A 24922-nucleotide genomic window follows, 5' to 3' on the forward strand; every position below is an offset into this window, starting at 1 on the left:
CTCTTGAGTCGGACTTGGGGTTAGCATTCTCAAGTAAAGATTTTTATTACTTGAGTAAACCCTTGAAATTGGCACCTTAGTTATAAATTATAACTAATCCACAACTAACATCCATTATGTAATTCTCTCTTCCTAACATTACCCCTTAGTCGATGGTGAGTTGCATCTTAATTGATGGTGAGTTGCATGTATAAGGAATGTGATATGGGTTTTCTATGAATTACACCATTTGATTACGAGATTGTGCACACTTCAAAAAGTATGAGTTGAATTTGTATGGAAGTTAAGTTATGGTTAATTTAGATCATGTTAAGCTTAGTTAGCTTATTAATATTTTATTTTGGCAACAAAGATGGTCATTTAGTAAGATTGTAAAATACTAAAAGACTTATTCTCTATCATTCGTGAATAAACTTTTATGCTCAAGTCAATAATATACAAAAGAATTTTTTTAGAGATTAATAAAATGTTTATTGTGACAAAAAGACTTTTTTTTTTATTCAAAAATAAAACTTTTTCACTCGTCTTTGTCAACCTTCCTTAAATATCTTTTTATTTATGTCGAAACTTGACACGGGAGAATATTACTGGCCCATGACAAACACATCACATATCATGGAGAGTATAAGCATGTTAATAAAATTTTATTATCTGATAATCATATTATTTATTTGACCCCACTTTAAAAGCCTTTACTGAAAGCTATTGAAATTGAATAAGCGCATCGATTGATATTGCACTAAGGGATTATAATTAAGGAGTTTGTATTTATGAAAATTCACCACTTAACCAATAATCAATTAATGAATTAATTATAATAAATGGGTTAGCTAAGTGATGAAAGTTGAATATATCCATCCTATATTTGACATGAAATGGACCACTAATCCAATAATTAGTCATAATCATGCCAGTAGAAAACCTTTATTTTCCAAATATTTGTGGGTCAATTAAGGTGCCTAATTTGCTAATAATTGGGCACCATGAAAGGGTCAATCAGTTTGCCAGTTGCCAACAGCCCCACATGGGTGGGTAGGACCAATTCCTCAATGCAAAAATAAATTAAGTAAATATTATAAAATATAAACACAATGGATTAGACACCAAGTCATCTTTTGAGTTGTCCATTGGCTGTTTATAGCTTGGAATAAAATGAAGTGTATATTATTGACAAATTTAATCGATAGGATATACAAATCAATGGATATTCGCATTCGAATAAGAAATTTCTTAAATGAAAAAGGGTAATCATGAGAAAAAATATTTCAAAAATTCGTATGAAATTTTACTAAATAATAAGTAGTTAGGATAGTTATTAATTAAATTTGTGATATAAAATGCTTTCAAGATATAAGTTGAGCGGTTGAATGAATAATATGTCGGTGTCAATTTGATAGATTACGAGTTTGATTCTCGCTCTGTATAAAAATCAAATATCTAATATGTGATTTACCTCCTTTAACGTAATCAATAGTATGAGCACCGAAAATTACGCAAGAACGATCATTCCAAGTTTGTGGTATAAAATAAAAGGTAATGGTTAAACATTGACAAATGTATTTAATTTTTATTATCAAAATAATTTTATTAGAAGAGAATAAATTCATCATTATTTTAAAATTATTTAATTAATTAATAAAATAAAATAAAATGTATTTATTAGTGTTTAACCTTGCCTTTTACTTTGTCAGTTACGGATACGAATTGTTTTAGATATATTTATCTAACTCTTAATTTATAGGAATCGGTAATGTTGTGACTAAAACTTAATAAATTTGGGTTAGGGATAAACTTTTCTTTTTTTAAGTGCTGTGAGAGTTAAAGGAGACTTGGTGGTAGTGTTGCCATTGCAAGAGAAAATGGAAGATATACAGTTCACACCCGGAGTGTCTCTTTCCCACTCCTTTGCCTATTCATCTCTCTCTCTCTCTCTGTACCAACCTTCGCACCTCTCTCTCTCTCTCTCTCTCTCTCTCTCTCTCTCTCTCTCTGCGCATCATGAATTCCTTAAAAGTCAAGCAAGAATAGAACCCACCAACGGCTTTTCTCTCTCTCTCTCTCTCTCTCTCTCTCTCTCTCTGAGGCAAAAGCACAAACACACAACAGGCAATCACAACAGAGAAAAAGCGCCGCACGGAATTACAGATAAGAGGCCTTTCATCACTCCACGCCATAATCCACCCAGAAAAGGCAGCCGCCCAAGCGCCACCACCCAGTTGAGTCTACCATTGCATCCCCCCCCCCCCCCCCCCCTATCTCTCTCTCTCAATTTGGAGACGAATTCGAGAAATAAAGAGGGGGAGAGAAGAAAACTTTCTCCAGCATGGTAATCAGCAGAAATAATGTTCCCAATTCGCCCTTCGGCCAACTGGGCGTCGACCTCTCCGAATCCGACCTCCGGGAAACCGCCTACGAAGTCCTCATCGCCGCCTGCCGTATCACCGGCGGCAAGCCTCTCACTTACATATCGCAGTCTTCGCTGAAGGCCGCGCAGCCGGAAAGGTCGTCGTCGGCGCCGTCGCTGCAGAGATCGGTGACGTCCACGGCGGCGAGCAAAGTGAAGAAGGCCTTGGGGTTGAAGAAGCGGGCTCACAACTCGGCGGGTCAGGGTCCCGACCCAGCGGGTTCGGGCAAGCCCAAGAGGCCAGTAACCGTTGGCGAGCTGGTTCGGGTCCAAATGCGCGTTTCCGAGCAGACCGATTCCAGAATCCGGCGAGGGTTGTTGAGAATTGCTGCTGGGCAGGTAATCTATTTAACATATTGAATTCATATATGCCCGTCTATGTATATGTAATATGGACAATTCTGATTGATGGGTTTTACCTTCTGTTGTTTGTTTTAGGCTATATTTGGGAAATTTTAACATTTGGAAGCGTTTTGATACTGATTTAGTGACTTACTGGGATAATATACAGGAAAAAGAAAAAAAAAATCCTATTTTTCTTGTCATCAGTTCTTAACAATCAAACAAAACTTTTGTTTGTAGATAAAAGTTGTAGAATCACTTAGTTGATTTGTTGTATTTAGACTCTTATTCTACTAAAAAAATTTCTATAATTTGTTAGGAAGCTTCTTCTTCATCATTATATCATGTCTAAGTGTTTTCCCTGAAACTTTCTACGGTCTTTTTCCAACTCCCCTATCATAAATTTCTCTTGTTTCATCCACTCTTCTTTCAAATGCATCCATTGTGCTTTCCTTACATGTTCCAGCTATCTTAATTGTGTCTCACACATTTTATTTCAGCAGGTTCCTTTCTAATCTTATTACAAATATTCTGGTTTCTGATTCTATTTGTATGGCCTCATATCTGCGGTAACATTCCCATCTCATTATGATCATATTTTGCATATGTTGGTTTATATTTTCTAATTACCCAACATTTCACACTGTACAGCAAATATGGTCTTATAACCGTCTAATATAACTTTCTTCTGACTTTAAATGAATTTTACAAAAACAACAATAATTAAATGAATTTTGTGATTGCATAAAATGTTGGATGCATTTCTCCACCTTAATTATCTTGCATTGGTTATCTGAGTAACACTCTTAATAATCTTCTTTCTCTCTCATGGATGTCTATACTTTTATCGAGATATCATTTGGTCTGACTAATTTACAATTCTTCATTTTTTTCCACAACTTGCATCATTTTGTTAGAACAAATACACTATAGAATATGCTATATTTTTCAAAATTACCAAAATGTTCTAAAGCAATTTTTTTTTTCTGCATTCATCGAATAGTTTTTCCCTCCTATGTTGGGGCAAAGTCCAAAATAGCTTTCCCCTTATTATTTCCTTTTCTAAAGTTGTACCTTCCATGCATATCTCTCTACTCATTCACTTCTTTGCCACTGCCTTCTAATTAATTTCTTATAATGATCCTTACTTTAGGTAGTTCTTGCAATAACTCCTAAATTCACCCAAAATTGTCTTTTATCTTTTATCCCAATCTAACTTGTGGTTCATATGTACTAAATTTTCTAAGTCTTCTCTGAAAATAATTGCCATAATCTTATTTCCCAACTGTTTCACATCCACTATATTATTTGCTAAAGTCTTATCCATAGTATTCCCTTCTCTGTTCTTGTGCAATCCTTTTGAATATCAAAATTTATATGTTTTGACTCAGTTAACATATTAGTCTTCTCAACAAGCCATCTTGTCTTTTGAATGCAAACAATATCTATTTATTCTTCTGATCTTCACATCTATAATCTCCATTGATTTTTTTTTTGTCAAACTTTCAACATGTTAGGACCTAATTCTCAACCTCTAGTTTTGGACTAATTTCTTTACTCACATTCCTCTAAGAAAATGTAAGAATCCTTACAAATTTAACACTTTGTCAGGCATTGACGTAGTGACCCTAGTTTATTTTTTGCTACACCGAGGTGATAGAATTTGTGGTTAAGAGGTTATGTTCCAGAGAAATCAATTTAATTTGTGTGAAATTAATGTTGAAAAAATCTGAAGATTTCTATGCTAGTCATTGGCTACACAATGGAATCCTCTTTATTTATCCAGACTCCAGATTGGCCTTGATAAGGAGGAATATGTTCAAGACTAGAAATGTGAAGAGAATTACCCAAATTCAGAACAGAGTTAGAAAGTTTAGTGATGAAAAAATTGAATCCATAATTTCTTTTGTTTTTATTTTCTTAAACTAGTTTCAGCCACCAAGAAGGTTGACATTGCAACATTCTTGCTTCTCTGGGTCTTTTATTTATTTCATTAGGTACTTGGGCTTCATAATTTCAGATATCATCTTATATTGATCATCTTGCATTTGCCTTTTATGTTCTAATCAAAATTGATGTTTATAGCACTTTCCCTCAAATCAAAATTGATCTGCAGCTTTGGAAAAAAAATGCTGAACTTTGAAAAATTTTGAATTTAGATATTTCATCTTTTTCCATTTCTTTTCTTTGTGTTGTTTGTACTTAATTTGGTATTAATATTTTTTAACATGAGATTTTTTTTTTTTTTTGGGTCTAAGCAACATTCAGTTATTTACAACAACTTCTGAATGCATTGCCTCGGGTTATAAGGCAAAAGCAGAATGATCTTATACTGGAAAAGCTGCCCCTTGTACTTTTAATTAGAGTTTCCAAAATTCTGTGTTGTGTTCAACAAAATCCCTGCAATTTCATTGCTTATCCTCTGTTTGCAATTTTGTGAAATTCATTTCCAATCCAACTTTTTATGTTTGGAATGAAAAAAACTGAATTGAATTCCATGGAATTCAACTATATTTAATAATTCCATAAAATTCAACTTTTTATGTTTGCCTTATAACCCAAAATGTTCAACAAAAGCCCTGCAATTTCATTGCTTATCCTCTGTTTGCAATTTTGTGAAATTCACTTCCAATCCAACTTTTTTATGTTTGGAATGAAAAAAACTGAATTGAATTCCATGGAATTCAACTATATTCAATAATTCCATAAAATTCAACTTTTTTATGTTTGCCTTATAACCCAAAATTCCTCCAAAATAGATGGAATGAATTCCACAACTCAAGGATAATATTTGTTTGTAGACAAAAATACCTTCGTCTCCCTCCCCCCCGCCCCCGGCTTAGAATTGCTGCCACCAATCTCCATCTCCATTGCCGTTGCCATTGTGGGCCCTTGTCACCTTGACATCACTGTTGGGGATTGCAAGCCAAACCCTTTTGGGTATAATTGTAATCTAATTTTTTGTTTTTATTTATATTTAGTTTTATTTAAATTATTTAATGCAATATTTTTAGTTAATTCCTAATTTCAGAATTAATTTTGAAATTTAATGTATATACATTACAGAATATAAAAATATGTATATATGTGTTTTTTATAACAATTGTTTTTTTCTTTACTTTTACAAGGTTATTATATCAAGGGTATTTTAGGAAGCAAGAGAAATGAAATTTGAATTCTAAATTCATTCCAAAACATAAGTTTTTGAAATTCAATTGAATTCCATATTTTAAGTTGTGTTATTCCAAACATAAGAATTCATTTACAAATGACTTCTACATTCTATGTAGAATTTATTTGTAAATGAATTCTAAATTTCAAGTTCATTCATTCCAAACAAAGTTGGACATACCTTCTGTGGAGAATTGAAGTTATGTACATGAAGAAGCTATTGAAAATATTATTTTTGTGTTTAGTCTAGCAACTAGCATTGGGGTTATGAGTTTCATTTTGCTTAGGCTTTAGATGGCACAAGATTTTTTTTCTAAAAAAAAAAAATTGGCTCCAAAAAAGATATGGCAGTACATAAAAAAGCTGGTGTTTTATTAGTTATTTTCATAGTAATATGATTTTAAAAAATAATAGCATCACCACTATAATACAAAAAATATTATATTTTATGAAAAGAGATACATAAAAAAAATATATATATATATATCCTATCCCTTTATTTTTGAAAAAGGAAAACATCTTTTTTTGTTGTGTGCTCAAGTGCATGTTTTAACCTTTTGTGCTTTTGATCCAAAAAGTTTATTTTTTTGGGTCCAAAAAACGTGCTTCTTCTAAGAAGAAAAGCTAGCAATCAAACTCTAACTTTGTTAAGCATAAAAGCAGTTTAAAAACTGGTCCCAAATAATACTTAATGTTAGAATTCACTATGCTCAAGTGTTGGTTTCTGTTATGAACCTTTTTTCAGCTTGGAAGACGTACTGAGTCAATAGTTCTACCACTAGAACTGTTGCAACAATTCAAGTCTTCAGATTTTCCTAGTCAGCGAGAATATGAAGCATGGCAGAAAAGAAATCTAAAGATTCTTGAAGCAGGACTACTCAAGCATCCTCACCTGCCTTTAGACAAGAAAGACACTGCTCCACAACAGCTCCAACAGATAATCCGTGGGACCTTGGAAAGGCCCATAAAAACTGGAAAGCAGAGCGAATCCATGCAAGTTCTCCGTAGTGCTGTCATGTCTCTTGCTTGCAGATCATTTGACGGGTCTGTCTCTGAGATGTGCCACTGGGCAGATGGAGTTCCATTTAATCTAAGACTCTACCAAATGCTTCTGGAAGCTTGCTTTGATATAAATGATGAGACCTCCGTTGTGGAAGAAGTTGATGAGATTTTGGAACTCATAAAGAAGACTTGGATAATTTTTGGAATAAACCAGATGTTGCATAACATTTGCTTTGCTTGGGTGTTGTTTCATCGTTATGTTGAAACTGGACAAGTTGAAGATGACTTACTCATTGCTGCTAATAGTCTATTGGTGGAAGTTGAACAGGATGCAACAACAACAAAGGATTCAGTTTATTCGACAATCTTAAGTTCAATATTGAGTCTGATTTTGGGTTGGATGGAAAAGAGGCTTCTTGCTTACCATCATACCTTTCACAGCGGCAATATTGAGTTGATGCAAATAGTGGTATCTATGACAGTATTAGCAGCTAAGATACTGGTGGATGACATCTCATTTGAGTATCGCAAGAAAAGGAAAGAAGTTGACGTAGCACTAGACAGGGTTGACACCTACATCAGGTCATCAGTACGCTCTGCTTTTACTCAGGCAAGTTTGTGGGTTTGAGAATGACCCTAGCTTCCTTCTTAACAGAACACACTTCTGCCTGAATTATTGTTTACAGTCATCCCTTTTATTGTCATTGTCACTATCATAAGACACATTTCTACTGTTTTTTGCTTGATATAATTCTGCATATGGGGTCATAAGATGGATTTCACCTCTTGCAGGGTATTGTTTATTTCTACCTTTTTCTCTGCTCATTTGCATCGATATATTTTGAGCTTCTATCCAAATATGAAGAGAAGATAAGTTTTAAGGTTTATGATATTTTTTTAACCTGGCATCTTAAACTCTAGCAACCAGTAACCTAAACTCCTACCATTTCTTTCTTCAATGTTATTTCATCATTGCACAAGACCAGTGAAGTACACAACTGACCTATTTATCAGGTTTCCTTTTTGCTCGGTATTTTTCAGGTTTTCATATCTTGTTAACAAACATATTTATAGTTTTTATTGAGCTTATACCCTGAAATTTTCTTCAGAATATGACTCTCTTTCTGGTTGGCTTGTCTTACAACAGAAAATGGAGATTATAAAATCAAGCAAGCGGTCATCTAGAAACCAGCAAAATCCTCTTCCTGTCCTTTGCATTCTTGCACAAGACATTACTGAACTGGCTCTTAATGAAAAGGAGATATATAGTCCCGTTTTGAAGAGATGGCACCCCCTTGCAGCAGGTTCAGCTGTAGCCACTCTTCATGCTTGCTATGGGAATGAGCTGAAGCAATTTGTGTCAGGTATCAATGAGTTGTCACCTGATATTGTACAAGTGTTGCTAGCTGCTGATAAGTTGGAAAAGGTTCTTGTTCAAATTGCTGTTGAAGATTCGGTAGAAAGTGAGGATGGGGGGAAGGCAATAATACAGGAGATGACTCCTTATGAGGCCGAAGCTGTGATTTCCAAGCTGGTAAAGGTGTGGACAAGGACCAGAGTGGACAGACTTAGGGAATGGGTTGACAGGAATCTGCAACAAGAGGTACACAATGACCTGTTTCCACTTCTCCTTAGTTTCATTCATCATGTTTGCATGACTGGGAATTGATTGTCATAATGGAATATTCTATATCAGCTTCCAATTTGTGCGTGCATGTGTGTGTACGTGTGTGCACATGCTCATCTCTTCTTCTTTTTCGTCTTCTATAGACAGATACCATTACTACAGATATGCTAAAAGTCAAGATCTCTGTTTTCTCAACCCACAACTTTTCTTGAATCATTTGTTCCCCAACTACTATGTAATTAATCCCTTCTTTTTTTTTTTTCTTGTGTGTTGGTCAAAATTCAGACATTTTATTAGGGAAAATAATCTTCATGCACTTACTTTGGTGCCAACCCCAGAGTTGGGTAAAGTACTTTTGAGTTATTTCTACACTCTTCTAGATAACAATCTGATGGGAAAGCTGTCAGAAATTGACACCATTTTTTATTTTTTTGCCTATTTTTGTGTTTGCATGTACTCTTGCTAAATGAACCAGTTGAGAAGCTCTATGATTGAACTAAATACATCCGTTGTCATGTTTTGACTGCTATATATTTCATTGTATCTGCACACATTTTAATAAACTTAAAGAGAAATTTAGGACATTTTTTTGTCCGTGTATTTATTTATATTTTCGTTTGCATGTCATCTTCTTAGTGCATCAGTTGAGAAGTTCCATGGTTGAGGAAGCACGTTCACTGTGATCTAATAACTGTTGCATTGTCTTGTATCTGTTTACGAAGTTGAAACTTGATTTTCATTATGTTACTTTACAACCTAAATTCACAACCTCAATAGGTATGGAGCCCACGGGCGAACAAAGAGCGGTTTGCTCCCTCTGCTGTTGAAGTTCTACGAATAATAGATGAAACCGTGGAAGCGTTCTTTTTGTTGCCGATAACAATGCACTCAACATTGCTCTCTGACTTGATGGGTGGTCTTGACCGATGTCTCCAACAATACATATTGAAAGCAAAATCTGGCTGTGGTAAATATTATTACAGAACTTGCAAACATCAACTCTATTCTCAAGTAATTAGATTCATTTGTGACTTTATAGTTTTTATTCATGATCCATAGGAATCCGAAGTACTTTCATTCCCGCTATACCTGCCATGACAAGATGTAGAACAGGATCAAAATTACATGGTGTGTTTAAGAAGAAAGAAAAGTCGCATATGGCTCAGAGGAGGCGACCTCAGGTTGGGATTATTGATGGAAATAATTCAACTGGGATAGTGCAGTTATGCGTTCGCATTAACACATTGCAGCACATTCGAGCACAGTTGGACAGTTTGGGGAAGAGGATAATGAATCACCTCAGGAATTGTAACCCCAACATTCATGTAGATGATACTGCCACTGGAATGGGGAAAAGGTTTGAGCTTTCAGCAGCAGCTTGTGTGGAAGGGATCCAACAACTTTGTGAGGCAACTGCGTATAAGGTCGTTTTCCATGATCTAAGTCATGTTCTGTTGGATGGTCTGTACGTGGGAGAAGTTTCTTCCTCTAGGATTGAACCCTTCCTCCAGGAGCTCGAACAATTTCTGGAGATCATTTCGGAAACAGTGCATGACAGAGGGCGCACGCGTGTTATTACTGACGTGATGAAAGCTTCTTTCGAGGGATTCCTGTTTGTCTTGCTTGCTGGAGGCCCATCTCGAGCATTTAGCAGGCAAGATTCTGATATCTTGGAGGAGGATTTCAAGTCTCTGATGGATTTGTTCTGGTCCAATGGGGACGGATTGCCAGTCGACTTGATCAATAAGCTATCAATCAACGTGAAGGATATCCTTCGCCTCTTCCATTCCGACACCGACAGCCTTATCGAGGAATTCAGACAAGTTACTCAGGATAGCTATGGTTCTTCTTCAAAAGCCAGGCTCCCGCTACCCCCAACTTCAGGTCAGTGGAGTTCAACCGAACCAAACACGATTTTGCGAGTTTTGTGTCATAGGAACGATGAGATTGCTACCAAGTTCCTTAAGAAAACATACGACTTGCCGAAGAAGCTGTAACTACTTACTACAAGCCCTTGGGGATAAATAACAGATACCACATTTAGGAGCCTTAGTTCCGACCATTGAGCTTAGTTAGTTATAGCCCTCAGCGCAAGTGTAAGTGCTTTTTTTTTTTTTCCCACTTTTATATCTCAGGCTTGTTGACAAATTGCAGGATAGAGAAAGATGAGTTTGAATATTGTGTCAGGTGTGCTTTGTGCAACTTTGTATTTCGCTGATTGATGATGTCTAATAGTTGAAAGAGCTTGTATTTATATTGCAAATTAAAAGCCTTTGCTTTGATACCTTGCTGATACAGATGAGCCAAACCAGGGTGACTTTAGAGTCTTGCTTGCCAACTTCATCTTGAAGAGAAATATAAGTTCATAACCCATTCATTTTACCAAAGCCAAAAATGTTAAAACATTTGACCGTCGCAGAACAAAGACTGGCTGTTAAAAGATGACTACTGGTCAAGAAGCCCATCATCCTAGCTGTACTCATAAATTGAAAAAGAAATCGAAACTAGAGATGGAAGTACAGATCAAAAGACTACAAAACCTTTAATTTTGTCATTCTCATTTCTATGAAGGAAAATTGTTAACTATGCCCTCTCACTCAGTCCATCCCAAGGCGGATCGCGCATAGAATCATGTATCACATTAACGGACCTAAGAAAGGGCCTACGATTTTAATGCTTAATGCCAAGGGTTCTTCTTTCTTGATCTGCTACTGTTTGAGCTGGTCTTCTGCAAAATAACATGGCGGTGGAGAAAAAATTAGCGGGGATTTGGTTGGGCATGTAGATGATACAATACATAGAGGACAGAATGGCGTCTATTTTACCGATTTTGATTTCTTTGTCTTGCCTCTGATCCTGTTCTTTGGAGGTTTCAATTTGTATATCCGAACCATCCAATGGTGACTTGTGAATGCCTAGAACAAGAATAAGGAAAAGGCTTACTCATAAGAAGCACAAATGAGACGCATAAGAGAGAGAGCAATAGTGCAGGAATTTATGCCCTGCATTTAAGTTAACCAGCAATTCCGATTTCTACATGCAACTAGACCTATACAGTCCATAAGAAGAGTAAATGATGCCTTAATTCAACTGCAACGTGAAGTAACATCGGCTCATATAACGTAGCAAAGGTAGATAAAAGGATCACCATAAACTGAAAATCCGTTAGTATGGGCTACAGTATTCGTGGCCAATTTTGGCTAATTTTTGGCAGAACTCATACCAACTGCCACGCAAATTTAAAATATGTGAACTCTCTTATAAGGTTTCTTATGGAAAACAGTTAGTGTTAACTGTTGTGGCCATAACAAAAAACATCACGAGATGGACAACATGAGAACAGCAACAGCATAAAGGTCATTTAACCATTTGAATCGACTGAAATTAAAAGTAAGCAAGATGTATTGTGATTAAATCAGACAGGAACAAGGAAAAATGAACATATCTACCACTTAAAATAAATGTCATAAAATGCATTTTATATGAGGCCAAGCTATCTAATACCATCAGAATTTTGTGATTGAGGTGAGCACATAATACGGATCTTCTCATTCATTTTACATTGTCCTTCCGGGGAATCATAAACTCAATGCTTTTTCCAGGATAAGTGATAAACTTGTCAAGCAGGATGATAAATAGATTAGTCAAATTTTTCTGTAAGCAACAAATTGATAAAATCTCTACAACTTGCTTGTGTACTATGGCATCAATATACAACAACAAATGCAATACACCAAGCTTTAATCCCACTAAGTGGGGTTGGTTAAATTAATTCTAGCTCACCAATCACTTTTATTGTGGTTCATCAAAAAAAAAAAAGGTCAAAAGCAAAAAAATAAAAAAAAAACAGGTCACAATAACAATCACTATTGTGTTTATTAATAATCTTATTTTTAATTTTATCTTTTCTCGTATGGTCACACATCCATTATAACATCATATTCTTTGCACTCATATTTTACACATGTTTGGTGCTTAAATGCTGAACTACTAGGGCATAAATATATTAAAAAATTATCCACTGGGTTAAAACAGGTCAAAAGCAAAAACAAGTAGCCACTAATGTTGAAACCCTTGTCCAGGGGGTGCACAGCCACAGACAAAGATGTTCGTTGAATTAGTACCAATACATCCGGTTATCCTAGACTACATCACATCTATGCAATAACTTAAGCAGGTCACGGCTAGACCTCATCTAGAGAACAACTTAAAGCAGTTCATCATAGTAGTTATTTAAGATGAAGCAAAAAAATTGCCCCTTTCCCTTTTGATTTTTGTAGCCAAGATTATAAATGAAAATCTCAAAAGAGAATGAAGATATCCAAGATGAATTTCACCTAAATGTTTTCATGCCATTTGGCGATTTCAGTATCTTACCTCTTCAAAATAGGTAAGCTTGAAAAATTTCTTCCCAATCTCAGTCCGCCTTACTCTATCAAAGCCTTTACCATCAGTCTCCACAAATCTGTAGGACACAAAGTCAATTAATAATCAAGAATGCCAACTTCCACATATGACAAACAATGTTTATAGCTAAAGTCTACCTGTAATATGAGAGTTTGTACATGAGACAATTTAACATTGTTGGAGTGGCCTGTGAATCAATCCGGTACTGACCATCTCTCTTCAGACAGAAAACAACAAATTTAGTTCAAAACTCATGTTATCAATATACCAAACTAAAAATAAAAAAGGTATCACATTCCCTCCAACAAGCAAAAAGGAAAGGGAATAAAGTACTATTATTACCAAGGAAATTCATGAGATATAAATATGGAAATGTACAGAGTCTAATCAAGAGAAAAAATAGTGAGCATAATAGACCTGTTTGAAAAATTGAAAAAAAGAAAAGAATGAAAGGACAGTGTTTCATTTTTTATATTTAATATTATTGTATTTATTTATCACATCTAACTCTACGACATTTATCAATTAGTCACTAGCCTTAAGATGAAATGCTCGAATCTCAGTTACAGTTGAAGCCCTATTTCTCAAATAATGATGCCAGTCTATTCATTTGTCTTTAACTTTTGTTCAGGAAGGGGAGACAAACGCAGCATAAATCTTTAACAATCGGGTTAACTGGAATGTGTTGGTCCTGTGCAAAAAAGAATGATAACTACTTCAAAAACAGAATGCAGGGTCCGCAAGTGAAAGTCCTGTGGGAAGAAGACAAATTAGAAAGTGGGTTCTTGAAACAGGAAAAAACTACAGTAAAGTTATAGTATACATAGTTTGATTTCTGGCACTAGAAAAGTTGAATGCAGGGACAAGACTTCTATAAATAACCAAAAATAGTTAAGATATACCTTTTATTGAGTTCTAGAGTTACTTCAATCCTGCTATGTTGCACAAACTCTTATCAGATTTTGTCCCTTAATCATGATCCAGGTATAATAGTACTTGACGAATATTTAGTTACTAAATAACATGACATTTCAAGAATAATGCATAGTAGTTGACTACATGCAGTCAACTCTACACATTAACTCATCTCAAATAAATTCAAAGCTCAATATCTTGTGTCACAACCAGAGTACCATCAATGGTGGACCACAAATTTCCAACTGAATTAAGTTAATTGAAAAATATATATATATTTACCAGATAATCAGGCTCCTTAATGTGAGGGAATACACCGCCACCTATTCGGACCATCCACAGGAATTTATTGATATCGTCGCTTGGATAGCCAACAAGACCTGTAAAATCAAACTTCAGAATGTTCTTTAACCCACAAGATAAAATTAGCAACATTTGATTTGATAACCAACCTCCAAATACAACAAGAACATATTTCACATCCAACGAATTGAAAATTTCCCAAGCTGCCTTTTCAGGAGAAGACATGGCAGTACCAACAGTTGCAATATGAGTGTTATTCCAAGTATTGTTGTCAACAATTACAGTGCGGTTAGCCATAGCAGTTGTTTGATAACCATAGTCCCACCAAGATGCAACCTGAAAGAAGTTCATGGAAAGAGTCAATGAATGTTCATTGCTTTGTTACCCACGTCATCTGTTGCAGACAGTTATTAGTGGTTTAGTTCACAAAATCATAAAAAATAAAAATATCATGGTAAAATATGTATTATGTAAAACCCACAAAAGTCAGCAGATTAGCATGAAATCTAACCCATTATTTCTACCATTGACTTAGCACAAATTAGAAGAAACAGTGATTAAAGAAGAGAAAAGAATAAAAGACACAGTTAAAGCGGGAAAAAAAAACTTTGCAATCTTTTTGTGGCCAAGCAATAGTGAGACATGTTCAGCAATGATAAACAATTTCTCCAGTTCAGTGACAGATCCATCAACATTGAATTAAATCAATGTTGAGGGACTTGGGCAGCACAACTACCTCCAATCATTCTTCTCCCTTTTTTTTGAAGGTAGGAGTGAGTATATAGTATCATTCTTGAGGGGGCAGACACATGGTTATCACAACTTCCTTGTCTAGCCTTAAATGATGACTTTATTCATTGACCCATTACTCATCATTAAGAAGGATTTCCCACAAGGTTGTGTATACAAGGAGTTATGCTGACCCATTTGCCTTGGATAGCAGGTGGGTTAGGCATTAAAAAGTTGGGAACTTTTCAAAATGCCATTGAGCTTTTGGTTCTTGAAGAGGGTTTTTAACTCTTTACCATTTCCAGTAGCTAACAACTTTAGAGAACAAAACAGAAAGATCACATAAACCACTGTCATCACTCTAATACATTTCCTGAATTCAACCTCTACAATACTCTGCTACCTACTTGATTCGAATTCTTTTCAAAATAATTTTTCCATTATTTTTCTATTATGGAAGATGCATGTTGAGCAACAACTAAAATCAATTTCTTCTATTTATTTATTAATTTTTTTCGGCAAGCAACTAAAATTAATTCTTGAAAGTGATTGCCTAGAACCAAGATGAAAGAGAACCATACTTGCAGGTAATATATTGCAACCATTAGAAAAACAGGTCTAGAACATCCAACAAAGGCAGAAAAATAAGTCTAGTTTCTAGAACAAGAAAGTTTATATGACAAAGAAGATGGGATGGACTGGAATGAGACTTACTTTATCATCCATCTCAGTGTTGTGGCGCAACCATGCATACGCTTCTCGAAAATCGTCAAACACATGAAGACCATCATGAGAATGAGAGGTTAGGACAATAGAAGGCGCAGAATAAGCTTCGGCTGCAGCCCAGACACAATGAACCTACAAGAAGATATATCAATTAAATGTAAATGTATCAGGCTATGAATGCCCAAAAAGTAGAAAGACAGATTAAAGAAAGCAATCATAGAAAATACAAGTGAAAAAAAAATTTCCTAAAATCCCCTGTGGTGTCCCAACTGTGCAAAACAGATGAGTTTATTAAAAAAACTGAAAGGCCAACAGGATTTTGTGATTGTGGCATAGCATCACAAAGTATTAGAGAACATAGTTCAATAGGCACTACATGTTGAAAGAAATGGGAAGGATTAATGATCTATTTGGTTAACTTCCATTCTGACACACAACATAGTTTAATTATACTTACACCAGTAAAAGTGAGTTACTATTATCAGTTTTATTATTGTTATTATTATTATTATTATTTGGTCTCTTGAATCAGCTAGTACCACACAAAAACAAAGAGCAAGCGGGCCATCCATATTCACATACTTCCTACAGTTATTCATAAAAGGACAACAGGAAACAAAAAGTATACATACCACATAAAAGGCACCAAGCAACACAAGCAAGAAAATAGCAATGGCAGATGCTTCCAGAGGTAAAACAAGAAGCCGTTTTTCCATCCGATGCCTGATAGAAGTCTTCTCCGCATTTTCCTTTTCCTTCTTCTTGCTCTTTTTTGAAGGTCGTTCTCTTAATGAATCTTCAACCTTGTCAGTCTTTTTTGAAGGTCTTTCTTTAGCTGAATTTTCATTTTTCTCAGTCTTTTTTATCTCATCACTTTGTGTCTCAGTACTAGCGGAACTGGTTTCCCCTGCCTTAATAGACAGGAACAAGAAATAAACATGATTTGAGTCCAGACTCCAAACTTCTATCCACTAGATGGATGGGAGATAAATTGTAGTAGATGATAAAGGATTGTAACATGCTTACATCAGTCTGGGAATTTCCTGATAACCCAGGTAATTGAAATTTGATTGAACGTGTAAAAACATCAAAAGCTTCAGAAAGAGCAATTCCAGATGTTATGCATGCTGCTGGAGCAAGTACAAGCATTAGACGTACCTGTAATTTCAGTAAAAAGCCAATGATGCGCAATAATGTAAAGCAAAAATAAGAAACAGGGTGGTGTTTGCCCTTACCATGACTCCAGAAAAGTACACTGAAGTTGCCAAGTAAAGGACCACAAATGAGCTGGCATCAGATAGTGGCAAAAAGCAAGCCTGCCAGCAGCCAAAAGAAGAAGACCATGGGGTGCATGTAAGAAATTCAAAACTTAGCAACAATTAACAATCTTATGGACAGGATCCAGAAAACCACAAGCAAAAAGCTGAGTCCAGCATCCAAAACTTACAATAACACCAGCTGGAACCAGGAATGCCAAGACATTAATGTCCATAAAGTATGAAGGCCATGTAGGTGGTTGATGTTCACTGACACTGGCAATAATTGGTATATACTTGCTTGCGTAAGTTCTGTCACAATTCATTTGGGGTTAGACCAATATCATAAAATTGAATTAACCAACTACATGAGATAACAACAAAAACACTTACGGATCAAGCAGACTTAGACTCCGTCCGCTCCATCCTTTCGTTGGGCTAGAAGCTACCACTGCTATTAGTATTGCTATTACAGCCCCACATGTCACGCTGAACAAGAAGAAAATAAAAGAGCACATTTCTGAGCTTTTCATAGCAAACCAAACAATTAGTGAATTTTGAAGAAACTTGAGATAAAGGAAGCATACAGGCCAGCAGATACAACAAGTGTAACAGCTACTTTAAACATTTTTGGCGAGAGGATTCCTTTGATATAGTACACAAGAGCCACCACATGGATAATAATAAAGACCTGTAGAAGAAAGATTTAGCAACAAGAACAAAATAGTAGGTAAGAAACTAAAAAGTTAAATAAAAAAGATAGGAAAATGCTATTGGTACTCCATGGGTTACACCATAGGCTACATAATGTAGCTAAAATGTCCAAAATATCCCTCATCCAAGATAATGAAGTGAGGCGGTGAGGCAACGTGAAGCAGTGAGGTGCATGACTAAAATACCCCTTACCCAAGGCAGTGAGGTGCGAGGGGTATTTTTGTCATTTATGATGCATTGTGTAGCCCATGGTGTATCCCATAGAGTACCTATAGCATGGTCCAAAAAGATATAAAATAACAATAGACAAATTCCCATTGTTTACTTCTCTTTAATTCTTTATTTATTAATTGATTAATTCATTATGTTGCTTTTGTATCCGTGTGGACCACATTAAACAAGCACTAAGAAAACAGTAGATAAGACACATTTCTTAAACTAAAGACACATTTCTAACAAGATTTTTCTTCCTTTTCACCTCAAATTTCCCCTTGAAAGCTGACAATCTTTCTTTATGTAATTTTCTACACAACACAAGCCAAACATAACATTTAAAATACTCTTATATAACTATTTACTTTAATGTCTCTTCAAAATCCAAAAGTTGATGTTAGTATCAGCAAGCCAAATACCTATCACATGAAGCCCTTTTTTTTTTTTTTTTGGAAAAAAACAAAAGTATTCCTCCTTCCAGAAGCATACATATATGACAGGCCAAAAAACAAGAACATTATCAGCAAACCAACATGCCTGGACAAGTAAAAGTAACATTTTTGTTTGTTCTTTATAGTAATATATTTTGCACTTCAAGTTTACTCCCTGAAAAGTTTGTTTTCTTTTCCAGCAGACATCCATTTACACCAAATACAAGCAGAAGCAAAAGATGGCAAGACTATTTTAAACACTCCTCTAAGCACATTTCCATATCAAATAAAAATATAAAGCCATGCACTAAACCATGCCTAAGTACATTGGATTTAAACAACGGCAAACACAGTGCAATTTGTTAGAGTGAAACTTACCAAAAATGATGCAAAATGTTCAGATGTCATGACTGCATTGAAACCAACAACAGGCACCAATGCAGCCAACAATGTTCCTAAGACAACCTGCATTGCAAAAACTACAACATTATTGAGAACAGATAAAATCTATCAAAATATATGAAGCAGTATTATATAATAAATGCATATATCCTCATTACTTTTCCTGATAACTAATCAATGAAAACCAGTGCAAGAGGTTTTGAGAGTAGCAATGTAAGTTTAATATTTCCAAGGACCAACTAATGTTTGAACAAATTGGATTAATATCACCTAGAATCCATTATATGATGATTTGCTTAGGTCACGGCAATCTTTTGCCATTTTTCAGAGAAATTTGTTTAGTTCTCAAAGTAACATGATGGAACTAGGGAAAGGAAGGATATAAGCCATTTAAACCAAAACATGAAAATTGAACCCACAACCAACGCCATTAGTACTCAAATCAACCCCAGTAAGCCTTTCCCAACTACTGGGGGTCAGTTGCAATGATGTTTTTTTTATCCGTATGACTTTATCAATGGCCATAATTTCTGTTAAATTGTAATCTGTGACACTTTTCTTAATTATCTTAACCCAATTAATCATAGCCATGAATATTACTGCTGCCCTAACAAGTATCTATTGGTCTAACTCTAACCTAACTACTACTGAAATGTTTAAAAGAAAAGGAAAAATTAACATCAATTAATGATGGATATAGACACATGAAAGTTGAAATTGTATAATGAGACAGCCTAGCATGCACAGACATTGAGCTTTGCTTACTTTAGCCTGATCATCATCATCGTTGTCATCAACTACACCTTGTCCTAAGTTAGTGTTGGTGTGCTTTAGCTTGATAGCAATGTTTTTTGTTTTTAGTCAGTAGTACAAGTATAAGAAGAAAAACCAAGTTTCTCTTTATGCTTTCACATAATTATTGCATGCGTCCATATCCATCATCTAGACCCTTCCCCTTTTTCCTAAAATTCATTCAACTTGCATGCAATCACATCAATCAAGTTGAGTTTGCTAAATGTGTACCATTCCTATGTCTTCCCCCCCCCAAGATTTTAGGAAGTAACAAGTATTCTACCGTCTTCATGCTACACACATGCATCAATTACTTTCAACTGTCATCCAATATTCTTGAGTCCCCAGATACTTACAAGTGGGGCATAAGCAATGTACAGCCTAGAAGAGTAGCGGCCAGTGACAATGCATAGAAGGACGTGCATTGGAATGAGGTTAATAATAAAGGTATACCCTCCCCAAGAGCAAACCTGAAAGAGAAAATGATAAGCTGATAAATAAAAGTTGATTAAATGTATGAACACACTGAAAATTTAGGAAAGAGAGCCTACCATGTAAAAATACGATATGGCATTTAAAGTAGCATAAAAGAGTGATCCTGTGTTCAATGTCTGCATTTTAGGAGCATTAAATGTCAGAAAATTGTTCAGTAAATGTGACAATGATTCAAGATTCCACCAAAAAAACAAGGATAGAAAACTGATGCTCAAAGGACCATCCAGTAAAATGTATTATAATGAAAAGTTCAGATGTCCCCAATGCATGAGGCTCCCCACCATGCAAAAGTCAGGAGAAGGTCGCTTTTTTACACAACCTTGCCCTTGCTTTGCAAAAAGGCTGTTTCCAAACTTGAACCCATGACTTCAATTACAAGGAAGCAACTTTACCATGACTACAAAGCTCCCTCTCACAATATAAGAAAAATTCATTGAGTAAAAAAATGGTAGCAGCAAAAAGAAGACACTACACTCTGACCTTTATATATAGATAGAAAGTGAAGATTAAAGCAAATATAGCTACTGCTTCATTGTCATAACTGCCTGCCACGGATCGAGATATATAGGATGGAACCTGAAGAATATAGGAAAACAAAGGATATGAGTTATAATTTCTACTGAAGTAGACCTAGAGAATTTCAAATCATATATAGAAGCATACTTTCTGCATTTTTTAGTATCTGAGTAAGCATAGAACAATCTTTCACTAAGAAGTTTGTCTCAGGTTTTCCATAAGAAGAACCAGATTCCGCCCAAAAATTAAGACTCCCACCAGAACATCAAAGCTCTGTCCAAATCCTACATTGTTCTGAGTGAAAAAGATATTTACTCTTTAATGACAAACAATTTTCTAATGGCATGTTTGTGCTCATGATAAACTAAAAAGAATTATCCTTGACAACACCTAATAATTAATAATTGGATTCTGATGAATAGTTTTCCAAACCTAAGGAACTTAAAATACATATGGTAGCCTCAGCAGGGTAAAGACTAATTGTTTTACATCAATTTAGGGACAGAAACAACTAAACATGGATGTGCAATTTTATGTAATAAATGTGCTTGTTACATGTCAGAAACAGAAAATGAAGCTTCAAAAGTTGATAAAAATGGAAGTAGATGTTTACCATGGCTAAGAGAGCTGCTGCAGTTAGTCCAGCGCCAGTACCCTTAACTTCCTATGTGGAGCAAGTGGACAAGATTGACAAATTTCAGATAATGAAAAATTATATTATTTTATAAATATAGTTCCAGAACACAAATGAATCTAAGCAGAAATTGAACCTTAGTGAGAAGGTAAGTCGCCCATGCAGCAATAGCACTAAAAACTGGAGCCGTAAATACACAAACAGTTTCCACAGATAGAGGAATGTTAAGAGAATTAAGTATCCTGCCATCAGTAAGTCTCAAAATAATCAATGGGCAGAGAACAACTCACATTCATGCTTTTAATTGTTTTGAAGTAAAGAAAAAACAAGAGTAAGATACCATTCATCAACAAAAGTAAGGTACCATTGATCTCCTAACAAAGAATAGAATGAAATCTAGCATCCTTAAACTCTAGTATCAATTTCAGATACATACCACCACATGGTGCCGGCTGTCAATGTCAATCCAGGGTACACAGTTCCACCAATCACACGCCCAAGGGGATACCTGTGAGCATCTCAATAAACAGTGTCACAATCCATTAAGTAATAACACATTCTGATAAACAAACAAGAGTTATGCCAAATCAACTAATTGAGCACTTGGGTAACAATTACCAGGTTCGATCATCAAACCAATTCCAAAAGTCATAAATTCCATTCTTCGTGAGATACTGAAATAAGAAAACATTCTTGTTATCTTCAATGCGCTTATAACTAATATAAACTTGCATGTCTTCAAGAATTACAATACAATATTAGCTGCCTTCATGAGCCACAGAGTAGAAAATCCACCTCCATAACAATAAATGGCATCTGTTTTTTGATAAGTACAATAGTCAATGCACATACCTCCTCAAACATGACTAAAGTTGACCTAAAATTAGAAGGAAAAAAAAGGGAGAGAAGTAACCCCAAGGCTCTTTTACTTCCTCATCTACAGATATGGACTTTCTTGGTGAAAATATTACCAAACCATTCAAAGAGGTATTCAGATCATCACGCTAGAGCATAGTGTTTCTAGAAATCTGACCAACTTTTCATGTTTTGGTTCTTAACCAGATACATTGAGTTTAGTCATGTAATGCTCAGCTTTCTCCTCCTTTTCGACTTTAGGATTGTAACCTTCTAATTCTCCTCTTTTCAGTAGTGGCTTGCACTAGGCATCCATAGAATGGACCAAATATTAGCTGCATAATTTGTGTTAAAGGGCTTCAAAGTGAACTGTATCCTCTCCCTCTTTTTATAAGATAGATTTGATTGATAGTATTAGTGTGCTGCTCATCCCTCTCAGGAAGTTCATAAATCCCATGGGAGGCTTACAAGTTGGGAAAAACCATGAGTTAGGGAAATTTCTTACAATCTGAAAAAAAAAAAGATTTTGATATTCCAAGTATTTAATTTTTCTTTCAGATAATATGTTTCTATATAGTTTTGCAAATACAGCAGTTTGGTATTAATGGTTTGATTTGTATCAAAATAGCATCTCAAAAGACCTCCTCACATATGTTTATAAACAATGTCCTTGCTTTTCACAGACCAGTGACCTAAAAGGTAAATTGTCATAAGTAATTGACTACCCCTAACCTCCTGAGCTAGCTCTGTATGCAGGATTTCCTTGCTTGTTTAGGCAGTAAATTAAATTGGAGGTAAAAAATTCAAGCATTCAGAAATTTTTTGAGTGGAGGGATGCCTAACTTCTTTCCCCATTACTGATCTTTACCTCAAACCTTGCACCCTCAATATTTCATTTTGTCCATTCTATTCCAATCAGACTTAATCTGACAGTTCCATAAGTCCATACTCTGAAGAAATTTCTTTATGCATGCATAGCCCAAAGGGTGTAGGTGTACTGAACAGTTGAATTTGGTATTATTGAATGGAGAAGTGATAGCAGATGAGATTCTATACGTGGATTTGTCTAAATCCTGCAATGAAAAGTTCTTCTACCCTCTTTGCAAAAAATCAAGTTATTGTCATCAAACTACAAATTATGATCAGTGAACAATCTGTTTGAAATCTAAAAGGCTAGCCAATCAAGCTCAATTTATTTAGTCCCATCTATAATTATCATATCTTGTGCTTATGTCTCTCTTTCAAATCTTAAAGTCAAGCAAATCAATCTCATTTTATTTTCCACCATTGAGCAATGGATTCTAGTCCCATTTATATGTGTGCCCTATATATATATATATATATATCTTCTCTTCAGGGGAAGCCGAAGTCTTTTCTCTGCAAATGCAACACCCTAACTGCTAAAACTGAAATGTATCCCTTTTGGCCTAACCTAAAATACGGAAGCCTTTCTTCACTAATACACCGACAGGCATGCAGAAAACAATATCTAAGGTTCATAAAGATGTAGAGCATAATTTTGATTTACTTTCCTATACCAACTTTCAATAAAGCTAAAAATCCTTAGACAAGGCTTCTTATACACTTGCCTGTCTAGTTGGCAGACAAAATATATCATAAACAAATGAGAAATTTCAAGGGATTACATAGGCTAGAAATTTGAGGTTTTGACTTTTTTGTGTATAGGTAATCTTTTTAAACTAAGTTTGTTATCATTTCCCCCATCTGCATCATTCACAAATCCTTTGTACATGTTTCATAAAGTTCTTCTGGTTTCTGCCAAGTTGTAATAACAAATTTGCCGCCCAAAACCACTGCATCACTTATCATTTTTCTGCCATTGTTTTAACTTCAAAATCATTTTACCTCATTCATAAAGTTTGTCTGGTTTTTATCAAATTGTAATGAAAAATGTGCTAGTGAGCTCTTGAGCTTAAGTTTGATTCATCACTTTTTCTTCCTACTTAAGTACAAGGCTAACAAATTCCCACTTTCACAGCCAACTTGAATAACTTCGAGTCACTGTGCCTCATCCGCCCACTCCTGGACAGTAAACCCCGACATTTAGGACTTCTCCTTTCAGCAAATTCTAGTTGTTCCTAAAATCTTATCAATTATTCCAAAATTGGAGTCTTTTCTGGAGATTAACAACTCACAAGCACAATAAAAATGGATAATTTAGCCTTTAACGTTTTCTATTCCTCACAATGGAAAAGAACAGTCCACGCTATTTACAGAAGTCCAACCTGAGTGACTCTGTAATTGAAATAAGGATCGAACTCGTGAATAACGCTCTCGTACTTGATAACCTGCACACGTAATTCATACAAAATTAGGGCAGAAACCAGCATTCAGCAACGGCCAAGCCGGTAAGCATCTAAAACAACTATCATTTCCCGGTCAGATCCGAAATGTATGCAGACACACGGAAACTCGTATCTAGATATACAAAAGAAAGGCACGTCGAAGATCGCGAATCCTTACAGAGAAGAGACGGATCGAGAATGCGAGAACTCCTATCAGAAGGAGGATGAAGCAGGAGAGAACGCTTCCGAACGCGTATCGGAGAGTCGATCCTTTGGCGTCCTCCGAGGCCGCCATGGACGGCCGCCTTAAGCTGCGAAAATGGAGAGATAAAGAACGTTCTTCGAGAGAGAGAGAGAGGAGAGAGAGGGGAGCTCTGTGAAGGTCTTTGCGCTGAAAAGGAGAAGACTTTGCAAGTCTGGTGAAGGAGCTTTGAAGGTGAAACTACGAGATTAGCCCTACGGTTGGATTTCGATTAAATTGTAATTCGACTCCAAATAAATTTGCCGTATCGTTCCAAGCCAAGCTTGAATTGGCCCGCTACCCTGGGCTGCCAGGTGGCCTGAGCTCATTGGCCGACACAGCTCATAAAAAAATCCGGTGATTTGTAAGAAATAATCTAATCAGATAGATCATCTAATCCGCTGCTTTGTGGGGACGGTATCTGCATGGGCCTAACTGAAT

The 24922-nt window shown here is 35.6% G+C and overlaps 2 protein-coding genes across 3 annotated transcripts; one reads left to right on the forward strand and one right to left on the reverse strand.

Annotated features, from left to right (window-relative positions):
- Window positions 1-1899: 1899 nt before the first annotated feature.
- On the forward strand, window positions 1900-10830 carry LOC127806028 (protein unc-13 homolog). 2 transcript variants are annotated; one of them, XM_052342978.1, is made up of 5 exons: window positions 1900-2743; window positions 6663-7524; window positions 8062-8522; window positions 9324-9513; window positions 9606-10830. In XM_052342978.1, the coding sequence occupies exons 1-5, from the start codon at window positions 2324-2326 to the stop codon at window positions 10541-10543; spliced, it is 2871 nt and encodes a 956-aa protein (XP_052198938.1). In that variant the 5' UTR covers window positions 1900-2323; the 3' UTR covers window positions 10544-10830. The 2 variants fall into 2 exon arrangements, with proteins under 2 accessions (XP_052198938.1, XP_052198937.1); XM_052342977.1 differs by having other exon boundaries at window positions 1902-2743; window positions 6663-7529; window positions 8067-8522.
- Window positions 10831-10891: 61 nt separating this feature from the next.
- On the reverse strand, window positions 10892-24687 carry LOC127806029 (dolichyl-diphosphooligosaccharide--protein glycosyltransferase subunit STT3A). Its single transcript, XM_052342979.1, has 23 exons — window positions 24419-24687; window positions 24181-24243; window positions 21698-21753; window positions 21516-21587; window positions 21216-21321; window positions 21059-21109; window positions 20410-20505; window positions 19986-20045; window positions 19791-19904; window positions 18619-18705; window positions 17470-17573; window positions 17276-17371; window positions 17074-17194; window positions 16862-16942; window positions 16653-16784; window positions 16259-16537; window positions 15615-15758; window positions 14321-14507; window positions 14151-14248; window positions 13091-13170; window positions 12924-13011; window positions 11372-11461; window positions 10892-11274 (listed from the first exon to the last, which is right to left on the reverse strand). Exons 1-23 carry the CDS (start codon window positions 24533-24535, stop codon window positions 11224-11226), a joined length of 2373 nt encoding a protein of 790 aa, XP_052198939.1. The 5' UTR covers window positions 24536-24687; the 3' UTR covers window positions 10892-11223.
- Window positions 24688-24922: the final 235 nt, after the last annotated feature.

The sequence above is a fragment of the Diospyros lotus genome, chromosome 7 (assembly GCF_014633365.1).
Source record: "Diospyros lotus cultivar Yz01 chromosome 7, ASM1463336v1, whole genome shotgun sequence".
Classification (NCBI taxonomy): Eukaryota; Viridiplantae; Streptophyta; class Magnoliopsida; order Ericales; family Ebenaceae; genus Diospyros; species Diospyros lotus.